The sequence below is a fragment of the Eptesicus fuscus genome, chromosome 6, assembly GCF_027574615.1.
Source record: "Eptesicus fuscus isolate TK198812 chromosome 6, DD_ASM_mEF_20220401, whole genome shotgun sequence".
Classification (NCBI taxonomy): domain Eukaryota; kingdom Metazoa; phylum Chordata; class Mammalia; order Chiroptera; family Vespertilionidae; genus Eptesicus; species Eptesicus fuscus.
In genome coordinates this window covers 2617075-2634654 of record NC_072478.1, presented here as the reverse complement: position 1 = coordinate 2634654, position 17580 = coordinate 2617075, and the positions used below count along the sequence as shown (strand labels likewise).

The window sequence follows — 17580 nt, the reverse complement described above, 5'->3', positions numbered from 1 at the left end:
TCCTATTCTAGGGCGCTGTTAGTGGGCCTTGTGGTCCGCACATCCTTCTCCACGGCCGCCATTCCTCCTGCTGTGCCCCGGTGGACGCCCTCCTGCACACAGAGGCACAGGCCCTGGAGCAGAGCTGGTGTTGGGGGCGGCGGTGGTGAGAACAGCCGTACTTCCGGCTGGGGCAGTGGTCCCCTAGCCAGGCTGAAACCAGGCTCCTTTAGCTGCGCTAAAGGCAGGAGCCTCGGACTCTCTTCCCAATTTAAACCTCCGCTTGGCCGTAATGGTCCTTGGAGGCCGGCTGATCTAATGTGCACGCAGCAGCACCTGAGCAAGGGGCAGGGCACCGGTGAGAGAATCCGTACCTGTCTTGGGGCCATGCCAGCTGGTGTGGGGGGGGGGTGGCATGGGGAAGGGAGCAGGGGCCTGCTTATGTCACTCAGTGAAGAAAGAGAAGCGAGACGGGGCCCATATGGACATGGCTTTCTTCTCCTTTAGGGTGTCAGCTCACTCTCCTGAGAGTGTGGGAGCGCTGCCCTCTCTCCTTTTGGGGAGTCGAGTGGCATGGGCGTGCGTAGGGCAGAGAGGAGGCAGTGGGCTGTTCCCAGAAGCCAGTCTCCGTGCAGAAGGACACTCAGGACCGATGGCCCCAGGAACGTAATGCAGTGCTCCTCAACTCTTCAGAATCACTGCGCTGGGCGGGGAGAGTGGCCCGCGCTGGGCCGGCCAAGAGCTGCTCCCGAGGCTCCCGTGCGCATCCCGCTGGGCGGGCGTGACACACTGAGGCACTGCCCACAGCCCGTCTCTCTGCGAGGTGTTTCTAAGTAGATCTCAGTGCCCCCCTCTCAGCACTCCGGCAGGCTCTCCACACCAGAGGTGAACGTTGCTTCCAGATTACTCTTCCTCCGGAGGCACAATTCACTACCGTGAAAGGCACGCGTCTTAAGTAAACAGTCCCTGACCTGCGGCCGATGCGTGCACCTGTGCGAGCCAAGCCCCTGTTGAGATGTGCAATGCCACTGTCACCCTCCCACAGCCCTCGGACCAGGGTTCTGATTGGTCGCCCAGGTCGGGTTCCGAGCTTAGGCCCCACCCAGAGCACGCACTCCGCCTAAGTCTGCTCACGGGGCGGCCGGGCGGGCGTGGTGGCGCCAGTGGCGGCCGTCCCTTCTTCATGGCTGACGAGTGTCTCCCTGTGTGGCTGTCCCGGCTTATCCAGCTCACGGTGGGCACCTGGGCTGTTGTGAACGAAGCCTCTGTCGGTTCTCGTGCAAGTCTTCCTGTGGACACACGCCGTTTCTCTCCGGTTGGTGCCTGCGAGTAGATTGCTGGCTCATGGTACATGATTCACTTCTAGCATTTTCCAAAGTGGCTGCACCACTTACAGTTCCAATAGCATTTTAATTTGTTGTTCTCTGCAGTAAGTGACTTTTTATTTTTATGTTTGGTGAAATGTTAGGACTTCATTCCTTATCGGACTAATATTGCCATCATTACGGCAATTTAGAAAGAGACATCCTTCAAGACTTCCTGACTTGGCATTGATCTAAAGGATTTACTTAGTACATTACACTTTTCTTTTTAAAGTCTTGGTTCTTGTTTAATGGAACCCTTTAAAGCATGCCGCTGTGTTAGCAACGGCCTATAGAAATACGCCTCACCCGGCGGGCATGACCGAGGCTGTGCCCTGGAGCATTGCTTTGGAGATGCGTGCTATTGCTAAGCGCATCCCTGTGTCTTCGTGGCTTAACATTTCATTTTCCGGAAATGTTAATTTTTTGGTGTGTGTTTTAAGTGAAACCCATGCCCACGTTCAATATAATTAACTATGAAATACATACTCTGCGTCACTAACTGGCTAGCTGAGAAGCTCCTTTGTTTCATAATTGTGACTTTATTCCCAAGGCTGTATTTTAAGAACTGAGGTAGAAATGGTATAGATTTCCAGTGCAGAGGAGTGAAGATTATACTTCATTTAGTTTTGTGTTTTCTTTAAGATGGGAAATGGTCGCATTTTGGACAATTGCATACATCTAACCATACATGGGATTGAGTAATACCGCCTATAAACCAGATGCAGAGCTTCCCTCCATCTGTGACTGGATTTGGGATGTCTGTGTGTGTGTTTTTAGATTACAAACGGACACCACTGTCTAAGTCGTTCCCGTTCATGTGGACTTAGGTTAGTGCCGATGCACTTCACCCGAGACTTGCAGTTTCCCTTGGCGACTAGTCCCTCCCTCGCGCTCTGCAAGGACCAGCCTGGACGTTGGAGGCTCCTCTTCCGGGACCTGGGAAGTGGACCGGCGCTTCCCCGTGTGGGAAAGCTCTGCTGAGGGGCCCGGCTGGGGTTCGGGGTTCAGGTGCAGGCAAGTCCCTCAGTCACGACTTAACAAACAGACATTGTCCTGTCAGGAGTGCTGTTTAAATTCCTCATCCTCAGGGATGGTTCCTGCTCTGATAGAATCACTGTATGTGAGGACGATGCCATTGGGAGGAGAAAGGAATGGTGTCAGAGAACTGGCAGCTGGGGTTGACAGAAAGGCCAGGCTGTCCGAGGACAAACCCAGCCCTACTCATCACGCCAGGTGGGCTTCCTGCCCCCGGCACCTGGAGCGGGGCTTGCTCGTGCCTCCCTCCGGGCCAGGCTGCCGGACGGGCCAGCCTGGTTCTGCAGAGCTCACGCCGTGGGTCACGCTCCGCAGGAACGAAATGCTGCCGCACTGGAGGCTTTGTCTGTGTCCTTCATCCTCCTCTCAGGGAGATGGCAGCTTGTGAAGGCGTGTTAACGGTTTTATAGAGGTAACGACTCTACAGCTGGCGAGTACGTGCTGCTGCTGGCACTCAAAGTCCAGTGCAAGCCCCTGACACGTCGGCTGGCGAGGATGCGGAGAAAAGGGAACCCTAGTGCACTGCTGGTGGGAATGCAGACTGGTGCAGCCACTGGAAAACAGTGTGGAGTTCCCTCAAAAAATCAAATATGGAACGGCCTTTCGACCAGTGATCCCACTTCTGGGAATATGTCCTAAGAGACCCGAAGCGCCATCAGACAGAGCACGTGCGCCGTGTTCACAGCAGCACCATCTACAGTAGTGAGACCGGAACAGCCCGCCGTCAGCAGAGACGCTGCCTTTGGGCGCAGACGCCTGCCCGGGACGGTGTCTCAGGTGGTGGCACAGCCACTTGCGGAGGGAGGTCAGGAAGGAGAGGTGGCAGAGAGTGAAAAGGCTTTGCCTCCAGCTTGTTCTTTTTCACCTTTCATCCTAAAGCGTTTTCCAGCTTTCCCCCAGCAAACAGAAAACCACCAGTTATCTTGTCATGGGAGAAACGAGCTGGATTCACCGGGTGTTTAAGTGTAAAGTGTATTTTCCTCTTCTGTGGAACGCTTGGCATTCTTACAGCAATTAGCTGTCTTCTGCAAGTGGCCTGGGATCACACAGCAGGAGAGAATTGTCTCTTAGGGATGAAGGTAAACTCCTAGTCAGGCTGGAAAGAAATGTGGGAAGTGTCTCCGTCACAGAATCCTGGGGGGCGTGTGGACTCTGGTTCCCGCCGCTCGGCAGGAAGAGGGTGCTGGCTGGTCCCTGTAAGCTCCCTCACCTGGGAGAGCTGGTCAGCACGGCCCATCCGAACAGGCCGCTCCTGGCTGAAGGCTCCCCGATCCTGTGGGCGTGAGCGGGGGTCCCACAGGCGCCCCTTCCTCAGGCTCAGCTCCCTCTGGCTGAGTCCACCCCCTCCCACTGAGGAGGCCCCGGCCCTGTCTCCCTCCGCACACTTCCTCTTCCTTCATGAGAGGAGGCTCCACATCGCCCTTTGTCTGTGTTTGGGGGTGAACTTAGCGTATTGGGGTTCATCCGCCCAGACCGCATCTGCTGTGATGAAGGAACTGGCAGGGACCCTCACCCCAACGTGACTTCTGTGTTTCCTTCCTCCTCATGGATTTTTCTTCCATGGCTGTCGCCCTTCACCCAGGCGGAACCCCGGGAGCCTCCTCTTTAGAGTGTTCGTGCCTCTCCCCCCTCCCCCCCCCTCTTGTCGTGCATTCACCCAATACTTACTCAGAGCTACCCGGGCTCAGTGGTGAGCCTGAAGCTTACTGTGCTTCATTTAAAAACTGTAACTAATATTTAAACATCTTTTGAGGGGTTTTGTGTTTTTCAGAGAGGAAGGGAGAGGGGGAGAGAGAGAGAAACATCAATGATGAGAATAATTGATCAGCTGCCTCCTGCACGCCCCCTACTGTGAATCGACCACAACCAAGGCATGTGCCCTTGATCGGAATCGAACCCGGGACCCTTTAGTTCGCAGGCCAATGCTCTATCCACTGAGCCAAACCAGCTAGGGCTTCAGTTTGTTTTTAAAAAGTTTTATGAATTGAATGAAATATAGGAGATGATGCAGCAAACAAATTCTAAAAACCTCTCACGGTGATGGTGAAATATATGGTAGAGTTTATTAATTTGTAAGAGGTTTCAGCACATCCATAAGTGGCCTGTAATTGTACCATTTTTCCCAAAGGCATTACTTTAGTGAAATGTGAAATCGTTTATCTCGTGTCAAAATTGTTACAAGCAGTAAACAGCTCACTTGAGGAGAGAGAGACAGAGACAGAGACCTGGCGGGTCAGGGCCGCCGGCCCCGCTCACTGCCCGGCCTGGCTCAGGCTCTCTACGGAGCCGCAGCCTCCTGCTCCCGCCTTCATCTCATGGACCAGCCTCCCAGCCTCCTGGCCGCCTCACCTCCTCCTGCCCTGCCCGCTTCTTCCTGCATCACCTGGCTCTCACTGACTGAGACTGTCCGTCTCTCTGTCCTTGGAAATATGACTTCTAGAAACCGCCGTCCCTTCCTTCTAAGAAGCCTCTGTGGACGCGGTCTGGCTACAGCACGAAGCGCCGGGCCCGGCAGCAGAGCTGACCAGGGCAGGAGGGAAACCTTCTCTCAAGTGCCCCGAGCCCTCACAGCAGCAGAGGCTAATCTTCTGGACAGAAGGAAACGCGAAGCTTTGGAGTGACAAGGGCCAACCGAAAGCATCCTTGAGAAGTATAAATAGAGCCTCAGAATTGACCCAACACATGAGTGTTTCACTGTCAGGGCCTGTCTCTTCTTAGAAGGTGTACAGAGGGTTTTAAAACGGCATTTGGAAAATATTCTTCCATGCTTACTTCTCATTTCAAAAGTCCAACAGAACAGCAGGCCGGTGACCGCTGTGCAGGAGCAGCCGGGCCTCCCGGTGCTGTCCGTGTGGCTGGCAGGCGTCACACGGTGAAGCTGACCGTGGGCGCTCGCGCGCTGCCCCTGCCCGCCCCGTGGAAACGTCCGTGGTCAGTGAGGTCCGTGAGGTCCACGCCGACTCTTTCCCTTTCGCTTCTGGGTCTAACCCCGGGCGCCCCCTGCTCCTCTGCCTCCGGCCTGAGCGTCTGAGCGTCTGAGGTTTCACGGGTGGAGGCTCAGCACAGGCCCTGGGCTCTGGTCCTGCTCCGCCCCATGCTCCGCTCGCCTCCAGCCCCCTGAGCCCAGGCCCTCGGGCAGGGCAGGTCCGGAGAGCAGCCGCCCTCAGCCCAGAGCACTGCATGCTGAGCCGCAGCTGCCGCCAGCCCACGCTGCCACTCTCATCCGGCTGGGGACCCTGTCACGTTGGCAGGTCTTCTTGCTGCCAGTCTGATCGGATTTAGGAGCCACAGTGGCCAAAAGCCCTCTCCTGTCGCCTGCAGGGTCTGGCTGAGCCGCTCTGCTCTGTAGGCCTCGGCAAGTGGGCTCCCTGTGGGGACAACTCGCCCCGGCAGTTGCTCTGCTGGAGGCTGCGGGGGAGGGGAGAGAAGAGGGAAAGGGAAGAGAAGTGTACATTTAAAATGCAGGATGTGGGTTTTTTCAGAATCAGTCAACAAGTGTGAGGTCACCTGCTGTGATTTGGGGCTGCCCCTCCCGACAGGCCACGGTTTCCTCTAAGACAAGTATAGCTCCTTAATTTTGTGATGGTGATAGCTTACATAAGTTCAGTTAAATGCTATTAGACTTACATAAAACAAATATAGCATAGTTACCTTGAGTGTTTTATTACTGAGGAAATTGTAAGGCTTTAATTTTTAGTTGTACAGCGCCACCTAGTGGATCTGTGTTCACCAGCTGTCCAGATCTGGTATCATCAGCTTTTAATATTTGGCTGCCTTTGCCGCTCACCACTTCTCTAAAACACAGACTATGTGGCAAGACTTTTCTTAGTTCCACAGCTGCACAGACGAAAACACAAAGGTTACACACCCTCCCCGCGGGGTCCCTGCAGGGTTTGTTCATCCGCTCAGAGCACGGTGCTCGCTCTGCAGTCCATCTGTGCGCATTGCCCTCTACGCTAGAGAGAACTTTACTCATGACGATTTCCCAGCGCCCTCTCTACTCTGAGCTGTGCTTCTGATTGCATTGTTGCCTGCTGGTTTGTTTAATGTCCTGGGCAATAGGCCCAGTACCGACTGGACAAATGTAAGGTTGCCTGGGAGAATGGCAGGAAGACTTAGAAAACTGATACTATCAATAATGATAAAAGCGCAATATGCTAATTAGACTGGACAGCCGAATGACCTTCCGGACGCAGCTGGGGCTGCGAGGGCTGAGCCCCTTGCACACATTTCGTGCATCGGGCCTCTAATATTAAAATAAGAAAACTTTCAAAATTGCATTAGTATTCTTATTTCATCTTCACACCGAGCCCATTTCTCAGTGAACTATATCCTCCTGCGGCCTCAAGTCCACCGTGATTGTATTACACCTGCACAAAAAGAAGACACTTTACCCAGTTAGAGCGTCTGAATTAAAATTAGTGCCGCCACACGGCTGGCAGCCCTGGCAATCTGAAAACAAGCACAGGCCCAGACAGCGTGGCCCCCCTGCCTGCTCCCCGCCTGTCCTCGCTGGGGGTGATGGCCATGGGGGGTTGGTCCAGTGTCCGCTCCTTCCACTGAAGTGAAGAGCAGAAAAGAAGGAGAGGCAGGAGGCGCTAGAGGCCAAAGGTTTTAAGCACATTTATTTTTAAAAATTATAAAATCTGAAAATATTCCGGAAGCAAATCTGACAAAGTCCTTGGTAAGGAAAAGACCAACTTTTGGGGAGAATTTTTGGGGAAGTGTGATTTTTTACAAAAAGCGGTATACACTGAAGTGGAACTCAGAAGAGACGTGAGACTGGCTGTGTGAGCTCGTGCTCACTGCGGGGAGGTCAGCGGCGTCTGGAGACGGAGGAACCTCTGCACAAGCAGGCGCGGCGCCCGTCTTGGGCCCCCAGAAACAGGCACTTGAAGAGCTTTTAACACTCCTGGCTGTCACCTCAGTGTCTGCAGACCTCCTCACCCACCCAGTGTCTCGTTCCCAGAGAAAAGGTCCAGACGAGAGTGTGCTTAGCAGCCGGTGCAGTCGTCACGACTCGCTCCTTCCTGGACTCCCACCTCCAGGTCTGCCGCCCGCACCTGCCAGCACTGGGGTGTGGAGGTGTCAGTTGCAAACAGTTGCCTTTGAGTAAATCCCAGCAGCAAAAATAAGGTTAGTTTTGCTCGCATTGCTCTGCTTTGTCTAGCAAATAATTGCATCCTATGTTGTCCCTGCAGTCAGTCTCTCAGGGCATTGACAATGGCCTTCGACGGCTTTGGGAAAAAAGGATGAGGAGTAGACGTGACTGGAATGCATGCAGATTGCAGACTTTCTTCCCGACTGAACCCGGAAGGCGTGTCTGGTCCTGGAGGCGTGTTGCCGGGCAGGCAGCAGCCTGAGGGCAGCTGGTGGACTGGCTCTGACCTCCTGCTCTCCCTCTCCCTCCGCTGCCGCCGGGGCTCTCTTGTACCTAAGCTTTTGTCTGCTCCGCTTAGTCCCCCCAGTGCCTTCTCACCGCCTGCCTCAGAGGACAGACATTTACCACTCTAGGCTGTTACACAAAAAGTGTATATAGGAAAGTGTTGTATAAGTCACTACTTGGATGTATAATGTACTTAAATCTGATTCCTAGAGTGTTTTTAAAATCTGTACTTCTCCACTTTTAACCGTTAGATTCCATAAAAAATCTGAAAGATAGATTCCTTCCTTCCAGATCATTTTTACAATAACATTTTACAGTAACAAGTAGCTAATTTCAGAATTTGTATGATTAAGTGCCTCTAGAAACTCCAGCCTATCATCTGTCATTAAATACACTCTTCTGGCTGAGTGGTTCTGAGGGAGGAAAGGCCTTCTGTACGATGGGTAACGTTGCTGCTTATCTAACAGTTCATGCCGGCATAGTGCTCTATACTGAACATGCGTTTTCCTTTCGTCCTCATCACAGCCCTACAGTGGGCACCAGGGTTCTGCCCACGCAGGGATCAGAAGAGATAAAGGAGAAAATCCAATCCATTTCTCGGTTCCTCAGGCAAGCTGTGGGGGAGGGGCGTGAGAGGCAGAGGGAATGATCTGAACTTAAAAACATTTTCCCTTGATTCTTTCATGTATTCTACTAAATCTGCTTTTTTATTTTCTTGCTCTGAGACCTCGAAACCTATTTTTGAACAAACGCTCAGCAATGGGTTAGTTTCACATTGAACATCTGGGCAGGGGCAAATAGCATCTCTCGGATTTCTGCGATGAGCAGAAATGGCCTTCTGACCCCCACCCGCCCCCATCCCCACCTGCCTCCTGCTCTTCCAGTCTCCACTAAAAGCAGTCTGCTTCTTATACTTCCTTTTCTTTAAAACACACACACACACACACACACACACACACACACACAACATGTATGATGTGCCAAATCCTGCCATTCTCAAGCTTTTCCAGAAATGTCACTAGGGGATTTGTAACAACAAGAGCAGTCTGTGGTTCCAGTCTGAAGCCGGAAGAGCTGAGAAGCAGGGCAGCTTTTCCACTCGAGCTGTAAATAGAAGACGGGCAGTGGTTTCCCGCACGTTTACGAGGAAGAAGCCACTGGAATGTTTATTTTTTGGTTCTGGCAGAGCGTGCCCAGCAGAGAGAGGCCTGTGGGAGGCATGTGGCCTGAGCGGCAGGCAGCGGCCCTTTGCTGGGCTGATGAGCGCACGCAGAGCTCTGAGCGTGCGTCTGGCCCAGACGCTGTGTGCAGGGCGGGCGTCTCAACAGTGCACAGCGCAGCAGGGGCCCCAGGGGCGACCCGACCCTCCTGTGTGCGCATCAATGCAAACAGCAGATCAATGCACGGGGTTGAGAATGTCTGTGACATAGTTAGTAGTATTAGTACCCTCTTTCATTTCTGTCTCCACACAGGTAATCACATACCCACATCCGTACATAGATACGTGCATGTGCGTGCATGCTTATAAAAGGCGTTAATCTAATTTCTGTTGGGGTGTTGCCTGGAATTCGCGAGGTGTCAGGAGAGGCACCTGACTGTCCCCTGCTCTTCTGTGGCGCCTAGAAAGGCCTCACCCACGTGTGCTCTTTGACTTCTCCCCGTAGACGCCCCTCTACCTGGTGAACCACGGCGAGGCGGGGCCCGTGCGCTGCAACCGCTGCAAAGCCTACATGTGCCCCTTCATGCAGTTCACCGAGGGCGGCCGGCGCTTCCAGTGCGGCTTCTGCAGCTGCGTGAACGACGGTGAGTGCCAACGTGTGGACGAGCGTGAACTCCAGACACGGTAGAAATGCCTGCACCGTCCACCCCACGCCGCTCGGAGTCCTCCCCCGGCTCAGTGTCTCCTGCTCACTTGGCTCAGCTGAGAGGTTTCCCTTGTCCCGAATCTTTTCAGACATTGACCTTCCAAATTCCGAGATCCGTGTGTGATAGGAACCCTGCAAACTTGCTTAAGAGAAACGGTCACATATAGCAGGGAAGGAGAACAGTCGAGCCTCAGAGGTTATTTTGAAGTCCAATCTGTGCAGTCCCGTTGCAGTCCACATGGTAGTTCACACGTGCAAGCAGTGCTGAGCTGCTGGTTTGGAAACAAAAGGCCTCGCCACCCTGTGGGTTCACAGATGAGTCAGCCAGGCATGTGGGGACCCTGGCGCTCAGCCAGCGCTCAGCCGCCCGCCGTCTTGGCAGCAGGGCTCCTTCCCAGATGCCAGGCCCTCTTTGTGCCGGCGCTCGGGGTGACTCCTGGCTGCTCCGGCTGCTGGACGGCCTCCAGGCCCTCGCCAGAGCGAGCCCCTTAGCCATTCGAATCCAAGTCAGAGTCCCGGCTGAGATGGCAGCGCGAGTCTTTCCCTAATACAGTCATCCTCGCCGCTCTGCGGCCCACGCAGGAAGGTGGCCGTGCACTCCCCCCGCGCGGAGGCACCCTAGTTGCCGGGTAACAAATACCGTGGTTCACAGTCCATCCACATGGCGCCGTGCTTCTGGTAGGTGCACTGAAAATGGAAGTGCGGAGAAAAGCCGCCTTGCTTTGCAGAAGGCAGTGAGGTAGGGCCGGCCGGACCTCGGCGTGACCACTGAGGGCACAGTGGCTGCATCCTGCTTCTCTCCAGTGTCCCAGTCCCAAGTGCTCCTTGTCATCAGCAACTTGTAGGAGGTCAGGAGAGTGTTTTTTTTTTAGAAAACCCTCATTCTTTCCAAGACATGCTTTTAGATAGTGGGTCTTCAGAATATATTCCATTCCAGCTCAAAATACTTGTTTCCCCTCCTCCTAACTCCGTTCCGCCCACCATAAATTTTGAGAACTTACTGCATTGTCTGTGTTATAAAAACAAAAGATTTCCTTTCCCGTTTTGTTTTGTTAGTCCCGCCATTCTACTTCCAGCATCTGGACCACGTCGGCCGGCGGCTGGACCACGGCGAGCGGCCGGAGCTGTCTCTAGGGTCCTACGAGTTCGTGGCCACTTTGGATTACTGCAGAGTAAGTGTTCCCAGCAGCACGCCGGTGCTCGCACGCAATGTCACGTCCACGTGAATGACCCACGTGTGCGAAGAACTGACAAAGCGTGCCGGTGCCTCGGGGTGCGGGGGCCTCGGCACAGAGCAAGCCTCCGGGCTGGGAACACGAGGAGACAGCAACGCACGGCACTGGTCATTTTATACAACGTGCAGACACGGAAAGCAGGGACCTAATGCTGTGTCCCCTCCGGGCAGAACGTGCGGGTCCGCAGTGCCGCCTCCTTCCTATTGGCTTTGTCACCTCACGCCGTGTGCCTCACCTCCCAGGCCAAAGCTCAGCAGGACCGGCTGCAGACCAGGGCCGTGTTTCTGTGCTCCGTCTCTGTTGTCGCCACGGGAGCGACACCCTCAGACTCCCCCAGCTCTCAGCGGCTGGGGATCTTGGCCATGCGGCTCCCCCGCTTCCTTAATGTAAAGCATTAAGTTGAGGGATGTGAGCTTCCTTATAAGACCACTAACTGCGGGGCCCAGACTACCACCCAGCGCTGCCCTCGCTTGTACAGAACTCGACCCCTGCTCTGATCCGCCCCCGCTCTGAGGCTCTGTACTTTGTACAAGGTCAGCCTTCTGTTAGGGCTGCCGCCCACCCACTCCCCCCCCCCCCCCCCCCGCCCGCTCCCGCCCCCCACAGACTCCTGTTTACTCCCTAGCACCTGGCCGGGCTTTTGTTTACGTGTGTGTGTGTGTGTGTGTGTGTGTGTGTGTGTGCGCGCGTGCACAACGCCTTTCTCTGACGTCGTCGTGGTGGCCGTTCACTAATCTTCCGTTGTTGCTGTTGTTTTCATAGAACTTGGTCCATATGTTTTAGCAGTTATTCCTGTGGATTTTAAATCTGTGTCTTCCCTCTTCAGAGGTCCTGATCTCCCTGGGGACAGGAATCTTGTCCCAGCTAACTCTGTGGTCGGCCACGGCGTCTGGCACAGGCAGGCAGTGGACCAGGGGGTGTGGGATGAGTGAGTGAGTGAGCGAGTGAGTGAGCGAGCGGATGCGGGAGTCTGCAGGTGTGCTTATTCCCAGGACTGGCTGTGTCCCTTCTCCAGGGCACAGTGATGGTGGCATCAGCATGGGTACCTTGCAGGGCTTGAAAGTTCTCGGTGACTTGAAGTCAGATTTCAGCGGATGGCTGAAGGGCCACGTGGCGCCTGAAGAAGCAGGCCCTGACCGACGCCCTCTCCCCTGGCAGAGAGGGCCCCTGACCGGAGCGCTGCAGCGGGCTCGCAGGCCTGCCCGCGCTCAGTGCAAACACAGGACATTTTTCCAACTAGAAGCTTTTCAGCTGCTCGGACTTTAGCATGTTTTTAATTTAACTTTTGCATTTGTTTGAGTATTTTATATGGGGTTGTTTTTCTATAGCACATAGAAGTAGTTATAAAAGGTTAATGCTTTGTTAGTTTAAAATGTAACATTTGAACATAGTTTGGGAAGTAGAAGAACATTCCTGGTACAAATGCTTTATTTCAGGGAGAAAAATGTGTCCTAAAGGATCAACTGCTTTGGGGCAGTTTGCTGTTGACGGAAGAATGTTGGGCGAACATAAACGTCCTAATTAAATGTGATAAAGCCGTCAAAACCAGGGTGCAGAATTTACTCGCTGATCTTTGGAACCGTAGCATAAATCTAACTCTGAGTTCCCAGTTCTCTGCCAACAAGGCCACAGTATCTTGATTTTATGCTTTTTTAGTAGAAACTGAAGCAGAGAGCCAGATCTATTTCTGGGAACAAAAGTCTCAGTGCTTTAACCCCTGTTATCTGGAGAGGCACTGGGAAATGTCCCGGATGTCTGACCAGGGGAACTCCGCCACAGGCACTGAACCAAAGAAAAGCTGTGCGTTCGAAGAGGTTTGTAAGCTTCATCTTCCCTTTATTATTCCAAGTGAGGCTCCTAATGAAAGATGTGTAAGTGTCTTCAAGTTTAATTATAGCTTCAATGTACATTAACCCTTTGCACTTGCTAACCTTTTGCTACCGATGCTAACCGTGTCGAGTCACACTCGACATCCAGTGCAAAAGGTTAAGTATCACAATGAGTTGCTTTACAGGTTTGGATGATGAGAAAGAGCTTATTTTATTTGTATGTGTATTTTTTAACATGTAGAACTTAAAGGGGAATTGCAGACTCACATTTTCTTATTCATTTTAGTTTAGTTAATACCATGTGTAAGTTATTTAACATTTACTACGTGTGGCGCTGTGCTCGAGGCTCTGTTCGGTTTGACCTCCTCATGGTGCACCCTTTGGTGAGCACAACGCTGCAGGGGAAACTGAGGCTTGGAGAGCTTAAGTACCAACGTGGGTCCCACGTACAGAGTGACGTGGCTGGACCACAGAGCCCTGTCCCCCTCAGGCTCTGCAGAGATGCAGACGGGTCTTCATAGGCCCACCACGAAGCACCTGCAGGACAAGACCCCACACTGTCACATGACTGACAGCTTTTAGAAGTTCACGGACGATATCTGCATATAAAATATGCCTGAAATTAAAACTCATTCCAAACCAGCCTTTATTTCTAAATGAAAATACCATTTTTCCTCATAGTTTTACTTCACTTTGACATTCTTTTGGATGCCTAACACGCCCAAGACACTTGGCTCTATGCTGTGAGAGACCAAAACTAGCAAGATAATGAACCTGACCTCCAGGTACTCACCATGCGTAGGCCTGCTCAACCCAGATGTAAGGTGCCTTAGGAACACGCCCGCAGGAACTCAGGGTGGCAGGCCAGGGAGGGACTTGAAGGAGTGGCGTGGAGCAGGTTGCGCCCTGACTGGGTGTGGCCACGTGCGTATTCTCTGCTTTCCCCGCTTTCCTGGGGCTGGGAGGCGCTGTGGGTGCGCCCAGGGGCCTAGGGTGGGGCCTGGCGGAATTGGACAGTATATCCCCAAACTTGGGCGCTCCAAAACACAAAGTAAAATATTTTTAAAACACTTGACCAAACAAAACACTTTTCTGGCCAGGTTCTTGGCCCAGGCCCCGAGGCTGTGGCTCTGGGTCGGAGGTGCTGTGAATGGCAAGCACTGAGATGGCGGGAGGAACTGAGTGGGAGCCGATGGCGGGAGCTGGGATGGACACACAGGCTCTCCTCTTGTTGCCGCCTGGGTTTGGCCTCCCATCTCTGGCCTCTTCGTTTGTTATGCGTGTGACAGTGGCATCTACAGTGCCAGCCACCGAAGGACTGTGACTTCGCTAGGCCCTGAGCACAAGTGCAGGCAGGGAGGGGGCGTCCCACCCGCCAGCCGCCCGCACACTCGTTCGCTGTCACAGTGCTGACCCTCGGTTTTGTGCCGGGCTCTCGGCCTGGGGCACGGTCAGCGCCCACCTCCGGCAGCAGCACTGCCACCTGCTCCGAGCCTCCGCAGGGGATGCCGGCAGCAGTCTCCACAGCGAGACGAGGGGTTGGAAGTCGATGGGGCAGTCCAAGCGAGAGGAAGGAGGGCTGTAGAGCATTCCTCAGAAAGGGAAACAGAACACCTGTGTGGCCCCGCAGTCCCCTCTGGGGGGAATCCCAGTCACCAGAGCAGGGTCTCCGGGAGGCAGTGCACCCACGTTCACAGGCGGCGGAGCGCCCAGTGTCCATCGGTGGTGAGCGGATGCACAGCACGTGTGACGCCCATATGATGGAATATCATTCTCCTTAAAGACAGGAAACTCTGACACGTGCTACAACACGGGTGACTGTTAAGGGCTTTGTACGAAGTGAAGTAAGCCAGTCACAGCAAAGACAAATACTGGGGTTCTTCTGATGCACAGCACCGAGAGACTTAGATTCATGGAGGCAGCCGCCGGAGGTAGGCTGCAGCCTGCCAGGGGCTGGAGGGAGGGGCGATGGGAGTGACTGTTGATGGCGCAGGCTGTTCTGCGGGGTAAGGCCGTCTAGACTTGGGGGGGTGATGGCTGCACAGCGGTATGCATGCAGTTCACACCACTGACCTGTGACAGTGTGTCTCATGTCGGGTGCATTTTTACCACAACCAAAGGTCACATGGAAGAGAGACAGTGAGGGTCTGTGTTTGGGGACTGGACCCAGTGGATGGGTGTGGTGGCCAGGGAGGTGACAGCTCCACAGAGAGAGATTGCAAGATGGTGTCAGACGATCAGTGTTCTGTAAGTTCTTACAGAAAAGACCAGGAGAGTGGGAGAGGCATGGTGTAGACGGCTGGAATCCGAGTGTCAGGTGCTGGGACCGGCCTGTGGCGCTGTGCTTTGGTCGATCGGATGCTGGTCTGGAGCTCAGAGGAGCCCCCGAGGAGAGACTATGGGGAGTCGCTATCTGGAGGTGCCGGTTCCACCTGAGCGAGTGAAAGTGGTGTCTGTGGTTGGGCGGTGGGAAGGGGGAGGAGAGGGACTTCTTAGAGAAAGAGAAGGGATGAGACAGCAGCCACGGTCAGGAGAGCAGCAGAGGGAGGACAGCATGGTGCTTTGGTCGCCACAACGTGAGCAGCCTGCCGAGCCTCCAAGTGCAGATGCTCAGGAGGAGGCTGGGTCTGCTCCACGTCCCTGCCGGGAAGCAGTGACCTCTGAGAGCGGTTTAGTGCAATGTCATGGCGGCAGTGTCACAGAGTGGTATGTCACGGAGTGTGGTGTCATGGAGTGCGGAGTGCCATGTCACGGAGGGCGGCGTCACGGAGGGCGCTGTCAGAGTGAGGTGTCATGGAGTGTGGTGTCGTAGAGGGCAGCGGCGAGGAATGCAGTGCCATGGAGTATGGTGTCATTTCGAGCCAGGTTTGTACCGAGGTCAGACATGAGCTTGGCTGGGCGAAGCAGCTGGATCGAGTGGGTTGAGCAATGGGTTAAGAAAGCCAACGATGAAGTCCTTACAGCTTCTGGGCACGACATGACAGAGCTGGACGGGGAAGAGTAGGGATGGGGTGAAACGTGAAAGGAGCATTTTGAAAGAATTAGCCCCTGGGACTCAGTGATGGGAAGAAAGGGAACAGTCAGATCTGACCCCACGTCTCAAGCCTTTGGGTTGACGTGTGGTGATGTCATCGATAAGGAAAGAGGCGTGGGACGAGCATGTCATTTAGAGGGACGATGAATTAGCTCTGCACACACAGGAAGCGAGCTACAGGAAGCCTTCTGTAGGAACGCGTACGGTGGCGCCATGGAGACGCTGGGCCAGGCCGGGGCGGGGGTGAGGGTGAGAGCACACAGAACGGGAAGGCACATGTGGGTTGGCCACGAAGGCATTTTAGTTTAATTGATGGGAATGGTGGTTTTCATTCCATATCCATCAGCATAGGTCTGTGTCCGAGTTAGAGTAGGTGGAACCAGGAGTGAGTGCAATAAATTGCTCATGTGAAGAGCAACAGATTCCATTCACTTGTTGGTCTGGTTCTGGATATGCCCAAGGATTGCGGCTTTCAGGTTGATGATTTTTAAGTCCTGTAACTTTTTTCTTATGTATTGATTGATTGGTTTTAGAGAGGAAAGGAGAGAGAAACGTTGATTTGTTGTTCCACTTATTTCTGTATTCGTTGGCTGATTCTTCTGTGCCCTGACCTGGGGGAACCCGCATCCCTGGCAAATCCGGATGATGCTCTAACCAGCAGAGCTGCCCACCAGGGCCTGCTTCTCTTATTCACATGAAGAACTTTTACTAGGAGAACGTCATAGCTAGCCTCGTAGTACTTATAGAATGAATCAGTAAGATAATCTATGATAATAAAAGCATAATATGCTAATTAGACTGGACGACCTTCCGGACGTCCTTCTGGATGAAGCTGGGGCTGCGAGGGAAGCCCGGGTCCGGGTGCCAGAGGGAAGCCAGTGCCAGCAGCCGGGGGAAGGAAGGCCTACTCTTGCACGAATTGCGTGCATCGGGCCTCTAGTTTGGAGATATTATCATTAATTTTATAATTATAGCAAAGTACATTTTTAGACATTTCTATTACTTATTATAAAGCTAAAATGAAATTGGTCTTACCTCTTTATTTTCTCTGTTAGTGTGAGACACTGAAGTCGTTTGCCTGTGGCTCTCTTTTCTAAATATTTGTGTAAGGTCGGCTGGCGAATCCCTCAGTGTGTGACCCCGGCCAGCAGAGGGGCCACAGAGCTCCATGTGGCAGCTGCTTTGTGTTAAAGTGATTATTTTAAACAGAGAGAGAAAAGGCCACGTCGTCCATGCTTTATCCTAAGTACGTTAGAAGTGGGAAGTATTTAACAATGTAGTTTAATTTTTTTCAGTACAATTATATTTTAGTATGTAATTTCCTGTCTTTAACATTGAAATGGCTTATCAAGGAAGAGAGTTGAGAATAGCGAACTGAAACTAATGCAGCTGTACTGCAGTTTCAAAGACAAGAATTAATTACGTGTCCTCTTTTCTGGCACCATTTGCGGGTTCACCTTCCCTGAGGCAGGTTGTAAGTGAGCCCCCCAGCCCGCTCCCCTGGGCACTGGGAGCAGTCAGGGCTGGGGGTGCCAGCAGGGAGCCCCCCCAGCATGTGGGCTGACGGGGTCCGGGCCTGGAGATAGCAGCCTTTGCCGTTTATAGCCTCAAGACTGCTCGGTGGCTGATTCCCCACGAGTCGTAAGCAAAACACCTGGTGGCCTGCGAGAGTGCCTCTCACACAGTGTAACCGGCGTCTGTCATTTGTCTGCTTCCTGTAGAAGAACAAGCCTCCCAGCCCTCCCGCCTTCATCTTCATGATCGACGTGTCCTACAGTAACATCAGGAGCGGGCTGGTGCGGCTCATCTGCGAGGAGCTGAAGACCGTGCTGGAAAGGCTGCCCAGGTAGGCG

At 53.5% G+C, this 17580-nt stretch overlaps 1 protein-coding gene across 1 annotated transcript in view; it reads left to right on the top strand.

The window, feature by feature from the left end:
- The window catches only part of SEC24D (SEC24 homolog D, COPII coat complex component), a 63696-nt gene that overhangs the window by 24786 nt on the left and 21330 nt on the right, over positions 1-17580 (top strand). The window contains exons 9-11 of the mRNA XM_054717078.1: positions 9429-9567; positions 10686-10801; positions 17449-17573. Of these exons, the coding sequence (XP_054573053.1) occupies positions 9429-9567; positions 10686-10801; positions 17449-17573 (380 nt within the window). The remainder of the gene's footprint in view (positions 1-9428; positions 9568-10685; positions 10802-17448; positions 17574-17580) is intronic.